This window comes from Nycticebus coucang, chromosome 16 (genome assembly GCF_027406575.1).
Source record: "Nycticebus coucang isolate mNycCou1 chromosome 16, mNycCou1.pri, whole genome shotgun sequence".
Classification (NCBI taxonomy): domain Eukaryota; kingdom Metazoa; phylum Chordata; class Mammalia; order Primates; family Lorisidae; genus Nycticebus; species Nycticebus coucang.
Window position 1 is genome coordinate 5,583,670 of NC_069795.1, and position 17,296 is coordinate 5,600,965.

General features: G+C 40.4%; 1 protein-coding gene across 3 annotated transcripts in view; it reads left to right on the forward strand.

Annotated features, from left to right (window-relative positions):
- DSCAM (DS cell adhesion molecule) overlaps positions 1 to 17,296 on the forward strand; it is a 738,786-nt gene that overhangs the window by 423,472 nt on the left and 298,018 nt on the right. For all 3 annotated transcript variants that reach the window (XM_053565720.1, XM_053565722.1, XM_053565721.1), the window contains 3 exons: positions 3,614 to 3,760; positions 11,163 to 11,441; positions 14,811 to 15,086. In XM_053565720.1, the coding sequence (XP_053421695.1) occupies positions 3,614 to 3,760; positions 11,163 to 11,441; positions 14,811 to 15,086 (702 nt within the window). The remainder of the gene's footprint in view (positions 1 to 3,613; positions 3,761 to 11,162; positions 11,442 to 14,810; positions 15,087 to 17,296) is intronic.

Consider the following 17,296-nt stretch of genomic DNA (forward strand, 5'->3'; position numbering starts at 1 on the left):
ACTATGATTTGCAGTGTGTTTAATATGAGAAAAAGTATGAATTATATTTTAGAAATATTTCCATCAAAAATACTGATCATGGCAGAGCATGGTGACTCAAGCCTGTGATCCCAGCACTCTGGGAGGCCGATGCAGGTGGATTGCTTGAGCTCAGGAGTATGAGACCACTCAGAACAAGAGTGAGACCCTATCTCTACTAGAAATAGAAAAACCAGCTGGGTGTTGATGCAGGATGCCTGGAGTCCCAGCTCCTTGGGAGGCTGAAGCAGGAGGATTGCTTGAGTCCACTTGAGGCTGCTATGAGCTATGATGCCAGGGCACTCAAAATAAAAATAAAATACTCATAGTTTTCTAAGAAAAGTAAAGTTACTCATAACATTTTGGCTTTGTACAGTTCTTTGTTACCAGGCAATTCTGGGTTGTCAAGGTGTGTGTGTGTGTGTGTGTGTGTGTCTGTACACGCTAAGAGAGAAATCAGCAAAGGGTCATGGAGAGAGGCCAGAAGAGACAGAGGACATGGGTGTGTTTGCATTTTATTCATACCAATAAACCAATAGGCTATTAAACATTAGCCTATTTTAATAGAAGCACATTCTTTAATCCCATTAAAGAGTGCAAACAACCCATTTACTCCATGTGACGCAAAAACCTCTTGTGATATAAGGCAGGAAGAGAGGTGCAGCGGTCAGTTGGGGGGAATTAAAATGATTCCTTGTTACTATAACTATGTTGTGCTGTCATTGTCCTCGGAGAGTCCCACAGAGCTGCAGAATTGAGGTGATGCCCAAGGACCCTGGCCTTTCTTGTCCCCACTTCATAATTAAAAGTGTCTACTCCTCAACTTTTTGTTCTTTTCTTAAGACATGGATCAATTTCAAGATGGCTTTCAATGAGAAATAAAGAGATAGGCAGAGATAGGTCAAATTTAATACCGAAACTCAGCCAATATCAATGTCTCCATTCCTATTAACGTCTCAAAAAATATTTAAATGGCATGTCTTAAGCAGTGGTTCTCAACCTTCCCAAAGCCATGGCCCTTTAATACAGTTCCTATGGGTTGTGACCCACAGGTTGAAAACCACTGTCTTAAAGGAATCTTAGTTAGCACGCTAAGTACATGAGTAAATAAAAAAGTTAGATGTTACAGGAGCAAAGTGGATGATTAAACTAATGTGCCTGGAGAACAGAGCCCTCTCGGGAATCAGCGGGGGACAAGTGCAGGCTGCTGCCTGTGTGCATTTCAACCCTTCTGAAGAATGGCTCAAAAAATGCTTTCTATGACATTTGCCAGCCCTGATGGCCTGTCAATTCTAATGAAAATACACCATGCTAGGAAGGTGATATGAATTACGTGAATTACATACATTATCTTTTGGGGGGCCTTCCTTTCTGTCTATCATGCTGTACTTCAAAGGAATTCATTATCAAAGCATTATGTAAGTATGCAAAATATATTGAAAGGGAAACAAGGTTTCCATTAAACACAATGTATATTGGTAAATGCTTGAGTGTGATGACACATGACAAGGATTGAAAGGTATTTTTAGTTACCTCCTTTTGGGGGGAGGATAAAGCAGAATTATCTAGAATATACAGTATTAGAGGATTATTTCAGCTTTTCTAATATTTAGACTATTTGTAGTATTATTTATTAATTATTTAATAGTAGTAGCTATTAAATTATTACTACTATTATTTAATAGTAGTAACTAGTAAAATTATCTACATGGAATTGTTTTGAAAGCTAATTTAAATACTAAAGATATTTTATACTGTTTTCAAAAATCATTTGTGCTCTTTTGAAAAACTTACATTAAGTCCATGTTTACTCTATTTTTTTATGGTCTTTTTCACATCAGTGTTTTTTTTTTTTAATTGCTCTTATCTCCATAAGAAATCATAAACCTTGGCTTGGTGCTCGTAGCTCAGTGGTTAGGGTGCCAGCCAGATGCACCAGGGCTGGTGGGTTCAAACCCATCCACAGCCTGCTAAGCAACAGTGACAACAACAATAATAACAACAAAAACAACAACAACAAAAATAGCCGGGCCTTGTGGTGGGCGCCTGTAGTCTCAGCTACTTGGGAGGCTGAGGCAAGAGAATCGCGTAAGCCCAAGAGTTGGAGGTTGCTGTGAGCTGTGATGTCACAGCCCTCTACTGAGGGCAATGTAGTAAGACTCAGTCTCTCAAAAAAAAAAAAAGAAATCATAAACTATTTTTAATTTATCTCCCCAATCGACCTATGAATAAACTATAGTCCTTGCAGAAAATGTCCAAGAAATTATGTTTACAACTTAAATATTTAAAGCTCAAAACAGCTGATGTCATGACTCTTGGCAATTTTGATTAAAATGAACCAAAGGAAGTTTTAATGGCACCTAAGATAAACAACACAAGAAGTTTTTTTTTTCTATGTTTTAGTCTTTTCCCAGCAAGAAAAAATCACAGTCTTTCATGTGAAATCGCATCACATGCTGAAATGGTTTATGGAGGAGTCTGGGAATGACAGGAAGTTCATGGACTTCACCCGGTGCAGGTGCAAGGACTCACGTTAAGCTCTACTTTGAAGCTTCTATTTGTTTTGCCACCCAGTTGTCATTAAACAGTGACAATTATCTTTAAAAGTTATATTTTCAAAGGAAAAAGTCTTCATCCCTCTTAAACTAACACTGATATTTGATCCCAGTGTTGAGTCTTTCTATAAACTAAAGGGTACAGGCACAAAACCACAGGTCACCAATAGCATCCTGTGTCATGTGCTGACCTGGAAAAGGGATGGCTGAGTGAAGTATTTTCTCCCTGAGGTGAAAATAGTTATTGTCAGTGATATGAGGATGTGTGTCACACTTTATGGGGGCAAGACATGATTGCAAGAGGAACTTTGCCTAACAATTGCAATCAGTGTAACCTGGCTTATTGTACCCTCAATGAATCCCCAACAATAAAAAAAAAAAAATCAAGTGAAAACAAAGGTGGAAAGTCAATAAAGTAAATATAAACAGCAGTGACAAAACAAAAAATTAGTGATCAAAAAATAGTAGAGTATTCTGAAACACTGAATGTGGGAAGAATCAATCTTTGTTTTAGAATATAGTGACAAATATTGATTGTTTTTATTATGAAGACACAAGATAATCTTTCCGGGAAAGTTTGTGGAATATTTTATTGATTTACAGTCTAATATTTTAGTGTTTGTATTATTACTTCAAACTGAGACAAAACTTTATACTTTCATGAGGTAGAAATATGCAACAAAGTTAATACTCCCTTAACTTATCACATTCTAAGAAAAAGGCCAGGGTCCAAGAAAATCTTCTACTTTAGCTACATACTAATTATATGGCAGCTCGGTTGCTGTAAGATAAATAGATGACCTAAAAAATGAATGTATGATATTAGACTTGCTGAGCATATTTTTATTGTATAACATACTAACAACTCTTAATTTAGGCAACTGAAAAGTTAAAATAGCCTGAACCCTTAACACCCCTTTCCTTTTTTAGCCTTTCCATGAGATGTCTTCTGGTGAATAAGCAGCATTCAAGGACTTTGTCTATGTGGTTGGGTTGCTTCTGTTCTATTTTAACCAATAAGTTGCTTTCCTTTGTTTTAGGATCTAGATTTCTCATCACATCCACGGGAGCCTTGTATATTAAAGATGTACAGAATGAAGACGGATTGTATAACTACCGCTGTATCACGCGCCACAGATACACTGGCGAGACCAGGCAGAGCAACAGCGCCAGACTCTTCGTATCAGGTATCCCCTCCATTTAGGTCCACGCCGGCCACCTCTGCTGCTCTTCTGCCGATGTCCTGAGATGACTCCATCATAACTGGGAAATGCACTCCCATATGTGGCCTTCTTTTTTTTTTTTTTTTCCAAAATATTTTAGCAATTTAAAATGTCTTTCACATCACAATTAATGCCAGTACAGATATTCCACGTGTAGTCACTTCATGTCTGTCAACCCAATAAGCCATCCGTCCCCATGAGGTGCGCTGGCACTTCGGGAATGGTGGAAAACTGTGAAATCCCAGGCTGGCATGAGAAAATCAAGTGCAAAATACCCTCCCTTTGCCTTTGTCTCTTAAGAATGTAAAATCATTGCACCTGAGACATACTCTGTACAGTTATAATAGTGAGATGGAACTGGCCAAAGGTGGTTTGGGGAGCATCTTATTTTATTTGTAGTGATGTTTATGGAAAGAAGCAATGGAAGGTTATTGAACATTGGAGTGATTAAAGACACAGCCACTGAATGCCCCTTTATGGCCTTTGATAATATGACATCCTGATTCTCCTCTTCCCCATGCACAGCCTTAAAGTGGCCAGTCTCGTGCTTAGTTTTTCAAGGTGCAGTACAAATATAAGGCAGAATTAATTAATTTCCCTTTGAACACCCAATTTTTTTTTCTTTACCGGTTGCTTTTCAAGTGTACCCTGATGTATCCCTTCTTGTATAAGCTATTATGTCTTGTCAGGGCAAGTGAATTAGAAAGTGAATAACATCTGTCGCCTCAGTCCATGGCAGCTTTGATAATGGCACAATATCCAAGAAAATGTCTTATGTCCAATGGCTAGGGACTTACTAGTTTTGAGGAAAGGAGAAGGATTGAGGGAGGGGGAACTGATTGTGATATGAGATTCATCTGGGGTTAGCAAAACTAGTTAATAAGCACTTCTCCCTCTATCCAAAAGCTGACTTACAGAGTGTGGAGCTGGGAGCCCGCCTTTCTCTTTTAGCTGATCTTATTTATATCCACTCTAAGTCAGAAAGTAGTGATTTTCCAAATTTAGCTCTCAGGGTTGGAAAGGCAAGTTTACTTTTTAATCCCAAAGGTGTGCGTATGTGTGTTTATTTGTTTGGGGGTCATTCACTGATATTTCAAAAACTGGCAGCAGCACTCATGAGCGCTTGGTCACCGTGGAAGCCACAGGCGTCCCTGGGATTTCCTAGTGAGCGCTGGGGAAGAGAGAAGGGAGGAGCGTCACAGCGTAATGGAGTGAGAAGGTCACTGCAGAAGCCACAGGCGTCCCTGGGATTTCCTAGTGAGCACTGGGGAAGAGAGAAGGGAGGAGCATCACAGCGTAATGGAGTGAGATGGTCGCTGCAGAAGCCACAGGCGTCCCTGGGATTTCCTAGTGAGCGCTGGAGAAGAGAAGTGAGGAGCGTCACAGCATAACCGAGCAAAATGATCTCAGATGCTGGATGCCAGAGGAAGGGACATCAGAGAGTAAGACTGGACATGTGGAGATGAAGGTGAAGGCAAGGAAGGTGACAGTTACAGGACAGGGCGTGGGGTTGCAGAGTCCCGTGTTATTGGGAGTCTACCCTATGGGGCAAATAATTCATGATTTTTTTCACAGAGATTTTAATAAAGCAGTTGAGGGAGCAACTCAATGTTAAAAGATCAGAACATAGACATGAAGTACAGAATGCTATTTGCAAATTCCGAGTTTTGAAGAAAATTAGAAATCAGTTTTATTTTAAATTGGATTTAAATTTGTTTAAAAATGGGCACAGGGAGTTTGGGTCTTGGGGGGACATGTTTGTAGCAAGCGACCCAGACACTCCTGAGACTAAACCAGATGAAATGCACAGCAGAGGGATGGGTGTGAATGATGCCTTCAGCAGAGCTCGGTGATGGAGGCTCCCGAAACTCTGGGGAGAGGGCACAGACTACAGGCACCAGCAGGAGGGCTGTGGGGACAGCAGCTGCACACCAGAAGTGGAGGGGGCGGAAAGGCAACTTTAAAGGCGGCTGGTGGAGCTACGAGACGGCCAGTGAATGCTCATCTCCAAAAGCAGAGGAGCAGCCCTCAGGTGGAGCCTGGGAAAACAAGTCTCAAAATACTCCACACTTGGATGGAACCACGTGAGCTTTGAAGCAGGATGTGCACAGAAAGGCCGTGAGTGCCATTAGTAATGATGGTGCAGGTTGGTAGTGGTCAAAGTTCTTGAACATCTCAGAAGCATTCAGCAAATACTCCTTTCAAAAGGACAGAGACATTCCCTGAGGGAAACTGCTGGGTTTACAAATAACTGAGATGAGCGGCATCCAAGGTAACGGAGGAGAAGGCTCAGGCCACATGGGAGGCCCCAGGGATTCCACCCTGTGAAATACTACAGAAGAAAAATGCAGCAGGGAAACGGAGAGGATGGCCTGAGAGGGACCGGGGTGCTTGCAGGGGAACGTACCTGAAGGTGGAGACTGTCTCCAACCAGCACAGCTCTGAGTCCGTCAGGGTCGTATCCAGAGAGAGGCAGGAAGGGCAGACTCATGCTATCCTCTCCTGCAGAAGCCTCTCCTCAGTAACTAAGACGCTCCCGCTCATGGTAAGCGGAGCTGAAAGGAAAATGATTTATCCTACACAAATGTATCACAAGGAAAAGGATGGAAAGGAACCAAAAATGTGTTGCACATTGAAAGACACAGCTACAACCTGGCCTTTGGACTTTACCTTACAAACACAGACAATGTGACCTAATTGTATGTACTCCCAGACTAACCTGAAATAAAATAAGAAAAAGTAACTCAAAGAAAGACAAAAATCTAATGAACAATGTAATTTATTGTGTGAAAATTATTAAAGCTTTGAAATAGCAATATAAGTCAGAAATAAAATAGTTCCTGAGTAAAATGACTGAACGACAAGTCTGTGAAGCAAAAATCGGTGTAATTTAGGAATGAATTATAAAAATGAAGAATTATAAAATAAGATGGAACCAATCAGAAAATAAACACAACAGAAATGGAAATGGGAAATAAGGAACAGTAAGAAAACACATGCATAAAATCCAACAAACAGATGTATAAAGATTAGTGGGAAAATATATTGATGTCTGACAAAGATGATGAAACACCTGTTAACTATAATAGATTCCCTTAGAAAGAAAACCGAACAGCAGAGCAAAGCAAGTATTTAAAACAATAATCCCAGAATATGTCCTAAAAAAGTCATCTCAAACAAGTTTTCTTCTTAAACTCAGTGAAATAGACGAACTTAACCTGTTTTTTAAAATGCTGTTGACTTCTAGACCAGGACTAGGTCTTTGAGCCAGTTATTCTTCCTCTGAGGATGGTAGAGGCTAGTCAAAGGTGGATGTAAAAATCATCTGCGTGATGTCATCCAGAGCTAATGTGAAAAGTTATAGGATAAAATTCTGGAAGAAAGAAGTGAGTCTGGCATCTAGGGTGGCTTTTCCAGGAGGGCAGCCAACAGGCTGAGCAGGTGGGCAGCTCTTTTAAAATGATCAGGATGATAAAAACGGGAGTCTCCCTCAGTCCATCAGAGTGAGGCCCAGAGACCTGTACATGGTCTGGGCTGGGGTGTCAAAGGGCAGTGGCCAGGGAAGGAGTCAGAGCCAGACGTCCTGTAGGACTGAACAGTAGATGGTGATGACCTCAGATTCCTACTCTGTGATGATAGCGCATTTACATTCCCGACTTTGGTTATTTTTGCTTTCTCACTTCCTCCCTCATTTCTTGATCAGTCTTTCTGAGGACTTTAAAAAGGATACAACTCCCATGCCCCGCAGAAGAACTTGCCGTTAGTTAGCACTATTGCTTAGGAAGTCTAGGAAGTTTTTCCAATGATAAGATTGTCAAAATCGTGCCTTTCACATAGAGTTACTAATCACAGAATTACTTACACCAGCAAAATCTTAGAAACTACCTCACCATCCATCAATAGGGGCTAATTAAAGAACTTACCACGTGGTGCTGAGTGTAGCAGCACACGAGCACAGAAAGAATGGGGTGATGCAGATTACTTTAGTGAAGAAACCTCTGGGCTGCATCGCTGGGTGAAGAAAGGAGGTGCAGGCTGGCGTCTGTATGTCCAGTGTGTGTCTTAGAAGTAGGGAAAATAGAGGTGTTACAGATGTACAGATCTACCTATAATGGTGAAAAAATACTGGAAAGGCAAACTAATACCTCATCAAATGGTTTATACCTCCAGGGAAAAAGAGTGGTTGGGAATAAGACATTTTTGAAGATAGCTTGTCATACAGTGTCAACTTCAAAATTATGCAAGTGTTTCATATTTCAAAATATAGAATTCAAAAAGTAATTTAAAAATTGGAAATACACTGAAATAAATGAATCTAAATACATGCAAAGTTGTTATATAATCAAACAAAGGACATCTTTCAAATTACTTAAAGACATAGTTTTTGCATATGATGAACATATTCTAAAGACAAATATGGCTTTACATTTTAAAATTTATTGGGTTGACTTATTTTAAAAATAATAATTTTTAAAACATATACGGAATATATAGCAGGATAGAGGGAAAATAATTGTGTGTATTTCATTTTTATTTGGAACCAAGATTTTCAGTGTGAGAAAAGACATGAGTATAAAAGGTACAAATTTAAGTAAATTCCTTGAAATGTCAAATTCAACGGAAATTATCAGTTCATACACGCGTGCGCGCACACACACACTTCTAAGCTCTTTTCATTGAAAAGTCCCAGAAGCAAGGAGCAAACACCCCCACAGATGCCTCCAGCACCTACCATGTCGTCCACTTTCAGAGTCATTCCCACTAACAGGAACCACAGCTCCTGAGAACTGTAGGTTTGATAGTTCTGGGGCAGGAAAGGTCTGGCTCTGAAACATTAATGAGGTCTTTCAAAATGACATGAGGGTCCACGTGACGAGACCCTCTTCAGCCAGAAGGGCTGACCTGAGCAGCAAACATTATGATTGCATGTGATTGATGACCATTAAATACTATAAGACCCTGGAGTTTATTATGATTTTATGCATGTATACATCCACATGCGTTTGAGTCCATGTGTTTTTGTGTACATACGTGTTCACACATTTCACATACATTGCATAATGTTAAAAAGCAATAAGAACCCCTCCGGTCTATGTAGCAGTAACTGGGCACCAACTCTTTGTTCTGTTACCTGGGGATTAAAGAAAGTAACAGTTATCTATGGCTATGGTATATCAAGGTAACCGGATGACCTCTGTTCATATTCTTCCCTCATCTTATCACTTTTGCCTGGTTCTTATGAGACTCCAGTGAAGTGAGAAGAGCAGCCAGTTATGAATTTCTGTCTCGGATGCTCACAGAGGAAATGCAAAGCCCAGTAGAGTTCAACTGGGTGTTTCATTGGCGCCTATTGACTGCCCCCAGTGGCTCCTTATGGAACCACAATCTTTTAAAGAGATGTTTTTCTTTTTTTTAATTTATTGTTGGGGGATTCATTGAGGGTACAAGAAACCAGGTTACACTGATTGCATTTGTTAGGTAAAGTCCCTCTTACGAAGAAATGTTTTTAAAACATGTTTGGTTTGTTTGTTTGTTTGTAAACATAGAGGTTTACTTCTCACACACATGAAAAAGTCCAGAGGCTGCTTTGGCAGCTCCAAGGCTTCCAGGAAGCAGGATTTTATCTTTCTGACCCAGTATCCTCATGTGTGAGTCTATTCTCAATGTGATTTCATAGTCCAAGGTGGTTGCTGGTGCTCCGGCCTTTACATCCATGTTCTAGGTGATGAAAAAGAGGAAAGAGAAAATGTGGAAGGACACCTCTGCCAGCTAAATTGCCTTTGAGAAAAATTTTCTACAAATCCACACATTTTCACCTCTTATATCTCATTAGCTAGAGTTTTTTTTCTCCAGTTTTATTGAGGATACATGACAAATAAAAGTTGTATATATTTATGCTGTCCAAAGTTAGAGCTATATATATATGTGTGTGTGTGTTATATTTATAATACACTGATATTGTAAAGACTTCTACAATCAAGCTAAATAACATATTCTTCACCTTACATCATTACTATTTGTGTGTGTGCAAATGAGATCACTTAAGACAGCCATTGTCAACCTGTGGGTCACAACCCCTTTTTAACAATGAAAATATATTGTGGCATAGGAAGGTTGAGAACCGCTAACTTAACATCTTTCCCCTTTTCACTATTTCCCAGGCTGGAGTTCAGTGGCAGAATCATAGCTCATTGAAGCCTTGAACTGCCAGGCTTGTTCATTCTTCCTTCCTCAGCCTCCCAAATAGGTGGGACTATAGACACGTGCCACCACACTTTGCTATTTTTAAAAACGTTTTGTAGAGGGCAGTGCCTGTGGCTCAGTGAGGAGGGCGCTGGCCTCATATACTAAAGGTTGCAGGTTTGAACCCAGCCCCAGCCAAACTACAGCAACAACAACAAAAATAGCTGGCATTGTGATGGGCACCTATAGTCCCAGCTATTTGGGAGGCTGAGGCAAGAGAATCACCTAAGCCCAGGAGCTGGAGGTTGCTGTGAGCTGTGATGCCACAGCGCTCTACCGAGGGTGACAAAGTGAGACTCTGTCTCTAAAAAAAAAAAAAAAAAATTTTTTTTGTTGGGAAAGAGTCTAACTGTGTGGCCCAGGCCCGTCTTAAATCTCTGGCCTCATCTGATCCTCCTTCCTGGGCTACCCAAAGTGCTGGGATTACAGGGGTGAGCCACCAATGCCCAACTTACTGCTCTTTTGAAGGGAGAAGACTGATGTTCCTATTTATAAAAAGACAATTCAGTTCTTGGCCTGCACTGACCACTCTTGTAGAACTGCCAACTCTGGATTTTTCAGTTACTGAGTGAAGAAGGACAAGCTGCAGCTCTGAGCAGCATTTGTTGAACCTTTTACAGGTTCTGGGCAAAACTAATTTGTAAGAATAGGGCAATTTTTTCTGTTCACTTTTAAAATCTTACAGACCTGGCTGGACACGGTGGCTCACACCTGTAATCCTAGTACTCTGAGAGGCCGAGGCAGGTGGATTGCTTGAGCTCACAGGTTCGAGACCAGTCTGAGGAAGAGCGAGACCCCGTCTCTACTAAAAATAGAAAATCTGAGGCAAGAGGAGGGCTTGAGCCCAAGAGTTCGAGGTTGCTGTGAGCTATGATGTCACGGCACTCTACTCAGGGTGACATCTTGAGACTGTCTAAAAAAATAACAATAATATTTTATTATTATTAAGTAATATTATTTTTATTATAATAAATTGCAAAATAAAATAAAATAAAATCTTACAGACCTGTATCAGTAGTTGGTCTGATGTATGGGATTTGCATTATTAATGAAGCCATGCAATTCTATATGCTCACTGCAAGTTCTTGTTCACCACCTCTAAGAGTTTTTCTTTCTACTACAGACCCAGCGAACTCAGCCCCGTCCATCCTGGATGGGTTCGACCATCGTAAAGCCATGGCAGGACAGCGCGTGGAGCTGCCCTGTAAAGCGCTCGGGCACCCCGAGCCAGATTACCGCTGGCTGAAGGACAACATGCCCCTGGAACTTTCAGGGAGGTTCCAGAAGACCGTGACGGGGCTGCTCATTGAGAACACGCGCCCCTCGGACTCAGGCAACTACGTGTGTGAAGTGTCCAACCGCTACGGAACTGCTAAGGTGATAGGCCGCCTGTACGTGAAACGTAAGTGGACGGTAACCTGCAGAGGTGGTGTTGGCTTCCATCGATGGAGCTCCTGTTGTAAGCGAATCTCCAGCCTATCTCTGTAGCCTTCCGTGAATTCTCTCGGTAGTCTGACTGAGGTCAATAGTGGTCCCATTTTGCAGTGGAGGAAATTGATGCGTCATTTTCCCAAGGTCACACAACTGGAGGGTATTAAGTGTGGAATTTGAATTCAAGTCTGTCTGATCCTCAATCTTCTGAGATTTCCAGTAGGCCACAAGACTGCTACAATTCCAAGATCATTTTCAAGATAATGTTACCTAGCTGATGAATTCCGAAGGCCCAGACTCTTGATAAATAGAAGGAGAAGACAGGATTATTCTTTCAGCACAAGGGATGGTAGCCAATCAAAGTGGTTGTCCTTGATCTGTTTCCAGATCATTTCTACTTTAAATTTCTAAATGAGGCTCTTCTCAGTAGAAATATAGGACTCCAAGTTACTCAAATAACAGACTTGGGCTCAGTATTTTAGGTTATTTGTTTAGTCCAAGTATGCTGAATATATTTCATTTTCAGTTGCCATGAGCGATGTGTTGAGAAGGATGCTGAAGGCAGACTCTGAGGAAGGAAGGGTGAGATTGCACAGGGCACACTCTAGTCAAACACCTCAGTTTTACTCATGCAGAAACCGTGTCAAAGATTACGCAAGTCACGTGGCCAGCATTGGGGGCAGTGCCATGGTCAGACAGGATGTCTTAGTTGGCAACATAAAGTGTCTTTTAGTTTTTAGTGGATATTTTTTATTTGATGAGCCAAACTGAACAAACTAAACCTCAGAGATCTCACACTAAAAATGCTTGTGTTTTCTTCTTGTGTTTTTCTTTCCCCTAGTCCTATTTATGGAACTCTTTTCAGTGTCCACCTCAGCGTAGACCATCCTAGCACAGTACCCGCCCAACAAAATACATTTAAATACTCAAGTGACCATCAGGAATAAGCTGCCCAGAAATTCCATGCTCAAGTCACATATACCATGACCTGCAAACATAATTTGGACAGGCTTAGGCTGGGATTAGAAAGGTGATAGAAGACAATGTCTGCACAGTTATACTTCTGTAGTTGAAGAATCACGTGGATGAAATTACCCAGCATTGCACAGCTCCAAATCTCTTCTGTGTTAAAACACCCTGCACGGCTCCCTAGTTTCTATTGAATTAGGTGTACAGTAGAAAAGGCATTCAAGCAAACCCTTCTGGGCCTATTTCCCATGGCTTTGCTTTGATAAAAACCTACTCTTGCTAAATCTGACTTCTTCCTAATCCCTATACAAACCCATTCCTTTCCTGATCGCAAGTCACATGATTTACGTTCCTCCATTCACATGGAAAGGTAGCTTTTCAATACTTGGCTGTCTAAAAGTTCCGTGTCTTTCTTCATCTAGTGCATTTCCCCATCCCCAGGGATGTGCTCCTTCCTCCCCACCTGTCTCTTCCACTTTTGGAGTGTCTCTCAAGTCATTTATCAAGAACTACGTTTTAAAAGTGATTTGTGGAAAAGTCTTAATTCTGACTGTGCTTGTTTTCATAACTGCAATCTTTCACATTGAAGAGAGTTCCCAAATGCTTCTTGAATATCTGACTGCAGAAGAGAACCATTTTTTCCTTTCTGTCCCTCTTCAACAGGTGGAATATAGTCTCTTGGGTTCTAAATTCAGAACCCTCTTCTCCTCAAGCAAGCCTTTTATTTCCTTGGACTCTCTCTTTCATCAATGTGACTTCAAATTCCTCACCTCTGAAGATAAGTTCTGAATCTGTTTAGCCTCAGCTTCCTGTGTGAGTGTCAGACGAGCCCGTCTCCCAGTTTTACGTCAGTGTAGCTGGCTGGCACTTCAAGAGAGCAATGCAGGATTCTGAGAGAACTCGCCCTATCTCTTCCTTCCAAATGGCTCTTCTTTCTCTCTTTCCCCAAACACAAACTTTCAATGTTGGGTCCTCTTTAAGCCTTTCCTTTCCATGGAATGTCCTAGAGATAGGATTTCACAGAGTTTCTCAGCTACCCTGTCCTGGAGGAGAATTAGTACTACATTAGACATTATGACGCCTTTGTTTACCGGTTTCCCCTGCTCTAATTTGTCAAATGTCACATAATCAATCTGTTCTCTTAAAAATCTGTTTGATGATGGTACTCACTTGCTAAAATTCTTGAATACTTACTTCCTTTAAGTTGTCTCTACTTTAATTCCCGAATCTTCCTGTCCTCAGCAATCATGTCTCGTTCGTCACTTGTCTCTCACAATTCCCTTCGGGGACTCTCTGTTGCATCCAGACTGAACCTGACACTCTTCCTCAGACACCCCCGTGCACCAGGCCTTCATCCGGGTGGTCCCCACTCTCCACGGTGGCCACTTTCCACTCCAGTTGGCTTCAGTTCTTCCCGTCCTGGATATCCGAGGCTTTTCCTGCTCTCTGTCGATACTCAGATGATGTGTCTCCGAGGGCCCCTGTGTCCCTCTGCTTGGTCTCTGTAGCCATGTGTGTATTTGAGGAATGCCGAAGACTGAGCTCCTCAGAACCAAACACTTCACAGTGTGGTGAGATGCATCAGGAACAACTGTAGTAAAAAACTGTTCTGTTTTGTTTTTTGTTTGTTTTGAGCCATTTAACTATTGAGTGGATTTACTTAACTTTGTTAACTTATTAAGCCTCTCTTAATAAGCATTTCCTCTTCTGTAAAATGGAGATATGCAAAATTTACAGGATGATGAGAAGATTTACTTAAATGATGTATGAAAGGTACCTGATAATTTTATGCCCAGGCTAATTGAACACAAACATTCATTTTTGTTTCATCTGTGCATTTATGCCCATCCATGGCACATGGTAGATGTAAAGCTTTTCTACATTGAATTAGGTTTGTTGAATTGAAAACACAGGAAGTCAGTATGGGAGTTTCATCCCTGTCCACATCCGTTAGCCTCATTTTAAAGAAAAACTGTTTCATGGTCACAAACTCTAATATCAACCCACTTTTTCAAAATTCTGTGGTATTGGCCCTAGTTAAACTGCAGGCAGCATATGAGTTTGTGTGTGTGTGTGTGTGTAAAGAGCCCAGAGCAAACCTGTCCATGCTACCTTGGGACAAAGCAAATTAGGATTTATATATTCAAATACTTATGTCCCTATTGATAAACAGCATATTGCATTTCTTATTGTCATTAGTGGATAGAAAAATCCAGAAATAAAAATCCTATAAAGAGGATGTTCTCAAAGAAAATGATGGCTGTGTGGAGTATGCTTGCAGTGGATATTTGCCCTGTCTAAAATCCAGTGTATTGTTGAAACAAAATCTAGTGTTATTTTTACCTTTCTTTTTTCTTACCAAAATCTCCAGAGCCACTGAAAGCCACCATCAGTCCCCGGAAAGTTAAGAGCAGCGTGGGAAGCCAGGTTTCCCTGTCCTGCAGTGTAACAGGATCTGAGGACCAGGAACTCTCCTGGTACCGAAATGGTGAAATCCTCAGCCCTGGAAAAAATGTGAGGATCACAGGGATCAACCACGAAAACCTTATAATGGATCACATGGTCAAAAGTGACGGGGGCGCATACCAGTGCTTTGTGCGCAAGGATAAGCTGTCTGCTCAAGACTATGTGCAGGTGGTCCTCGAAGGTCAGTGGGCCTCATTAGAGGGTACGGCTGAAAAAGAACCCAAACCCAGAGCACTCAGAAAAGAAGAATAAAGAGTGAAGTGGGAACGATAATTCGGGTCTAAGATCTTTCTCTCAACAGCTCGTAGCTCTATCCAAATAAGAGAGAAAGTTCTGATGAGAATGAAATTATGTTATATTAGAAGTAACATAAGCATTGCCCACTCATGTGTTTAAAGTTTCTTTTTAAGATATAAAGCTCAGAAACTCAAAACTTTTGGTTTTGGTGACAGTTCACTAAGTTCTAGACCAGGGTTTTTTAGTAATGCCTTGTTTGGGGGCTGTTTTATGTACAGTTGGGTGTTCAGTGACATCTCTGGCCTCTATGCACTAGACACAGCTAGTATCAGCCCTGTCCCAGGTGTGACAACCAAAAATGTCTTCACACATTACCAGGTGTTCTCTGGGTGGGGGAATAGCCACCAGTGGAGAAATACAACTTTATAGGCAAAGTACAAAGGGAAATTTCAACCTAGTGCTTGGGGGGTGTGAAAAATGCCTTGTGGTTGACACACCTGTCGCTAGTTGGGTCCAAACAATTACAGATGGAAGTGAATGGTTTTTGTGAAGAATTACTTTATGGTATAATATTATAACAGGTTTTAGATATATTATACTGTTTGCTTTCTTAACTGTTTACTGCATACTAACATCTGCAAACTTATCAGTCAGCCAGGGAAAGAAGCTATCACAGGTAACATTTAAGTAAGACATATATATATTTTATTACCAGATAATTATACTAGCTTCCATCTGCGTGGTTTGTGTATCTTTTTGTAAATTATATTTTTATATATAATTTTTAATGAATCTGTTACCAAGCAATCAAAAATAATTTTCATATAGCCTAAAGGGAGAACAAATAAATTTCATTAATATATGAAAATAAGTTTAACTATGTCTTGATATTAAGATTATATTTCTGTTATTTTTTAACCTTAGCTAATTTATAAGCAGTAGCAGTTCTAGCAATAAGATTTCTATTTTGATTCAAGCATTTCATTGCAGACAGTGAGGGTTTTTTTTCAAGCAGAGGGGAAATTACCTGAAGGCATGGTACTCATGTTAATGCCTGATACTGTGCTCTCCAGAATAATTAAGTGCAGAAAGTAATCAATTGGAACAGAGTTGGTTTGCTGATGATGATGCACCCTCTAGTCCTTACATGATCACTATTTTTAGATTCTTTGTGGGAAAAGGAAAGATTACCTGGCTAGGCCAAGTTACCTCGGCAACCATCTCATGTGACTAAAAAATCATAAAGAGTATATTGATAATCCATAATGATGTCGAAAAAGTTCAGGTTATCAGTGACAGCAAGAAAGATTTCAAAGACACTCAGGTCTCCCTGGGAAAATAATGTCCACTTTCATCTCCAAAGAAGCCTGTCACTTGAATAAAAAAGGGGGGCAGGGGAACACGCCGAACATACTCACGGATTTATTTGTTGCATGTCAGTTTCCATTCAGGACAAGAAGCTTCACTTTATTTTTTTTCTCTTCTGAGACATGACAGTGCTAATGTAGCAAAAGAGAGCAGAAATAGAATTACAAAGATGTATCTAGTACCTGCTTTAAAATGCCATCTAGCTAGTGTCCTCCAGAAAGAACCTTCCATTATCCTCACTCAAATAACTATAGATTAAAATAAAATTATAAAAAATTCACAATACTATGAACTAGAAACAAACACTGATACAATAGAAAATCTGGGAGTATTTCTTATGAGGTTAAAAGAATGGAATCTAATAATTAAAGGTTCGGGATAAAACCATAAAAACTGGAATGAAATAATAAATAAGAATAATCACAGTCTCTTTGTTCTAGAAATGGTAAAATAACATATATTAGACTAACTCCCAAGCTGGTAAAAATTATCAACTTTGGAAAAAGCAAAACTATATGTAGACAAAGGATAGACAACAAAAGTAGACAGAAAGGATTTGACCCTTGAAAGAATGACATCTACATTGATACAACTTTTCTGCTGAGGACACTCCCCAGTCCTTACAGTGGAATGGGAAAAAACTAAAAGAAAAGCAGAAAGCTGCAGCCTTATATGATTGAAGCATCAGAGGTCAGAGGTCATATCTCCCAAAACACCTGCAAAGTGAGAGAGTGGAGCAAAAATTCAAGGAAAGAAGGACTAACAGTAAAGATTCCCTAAAAATCC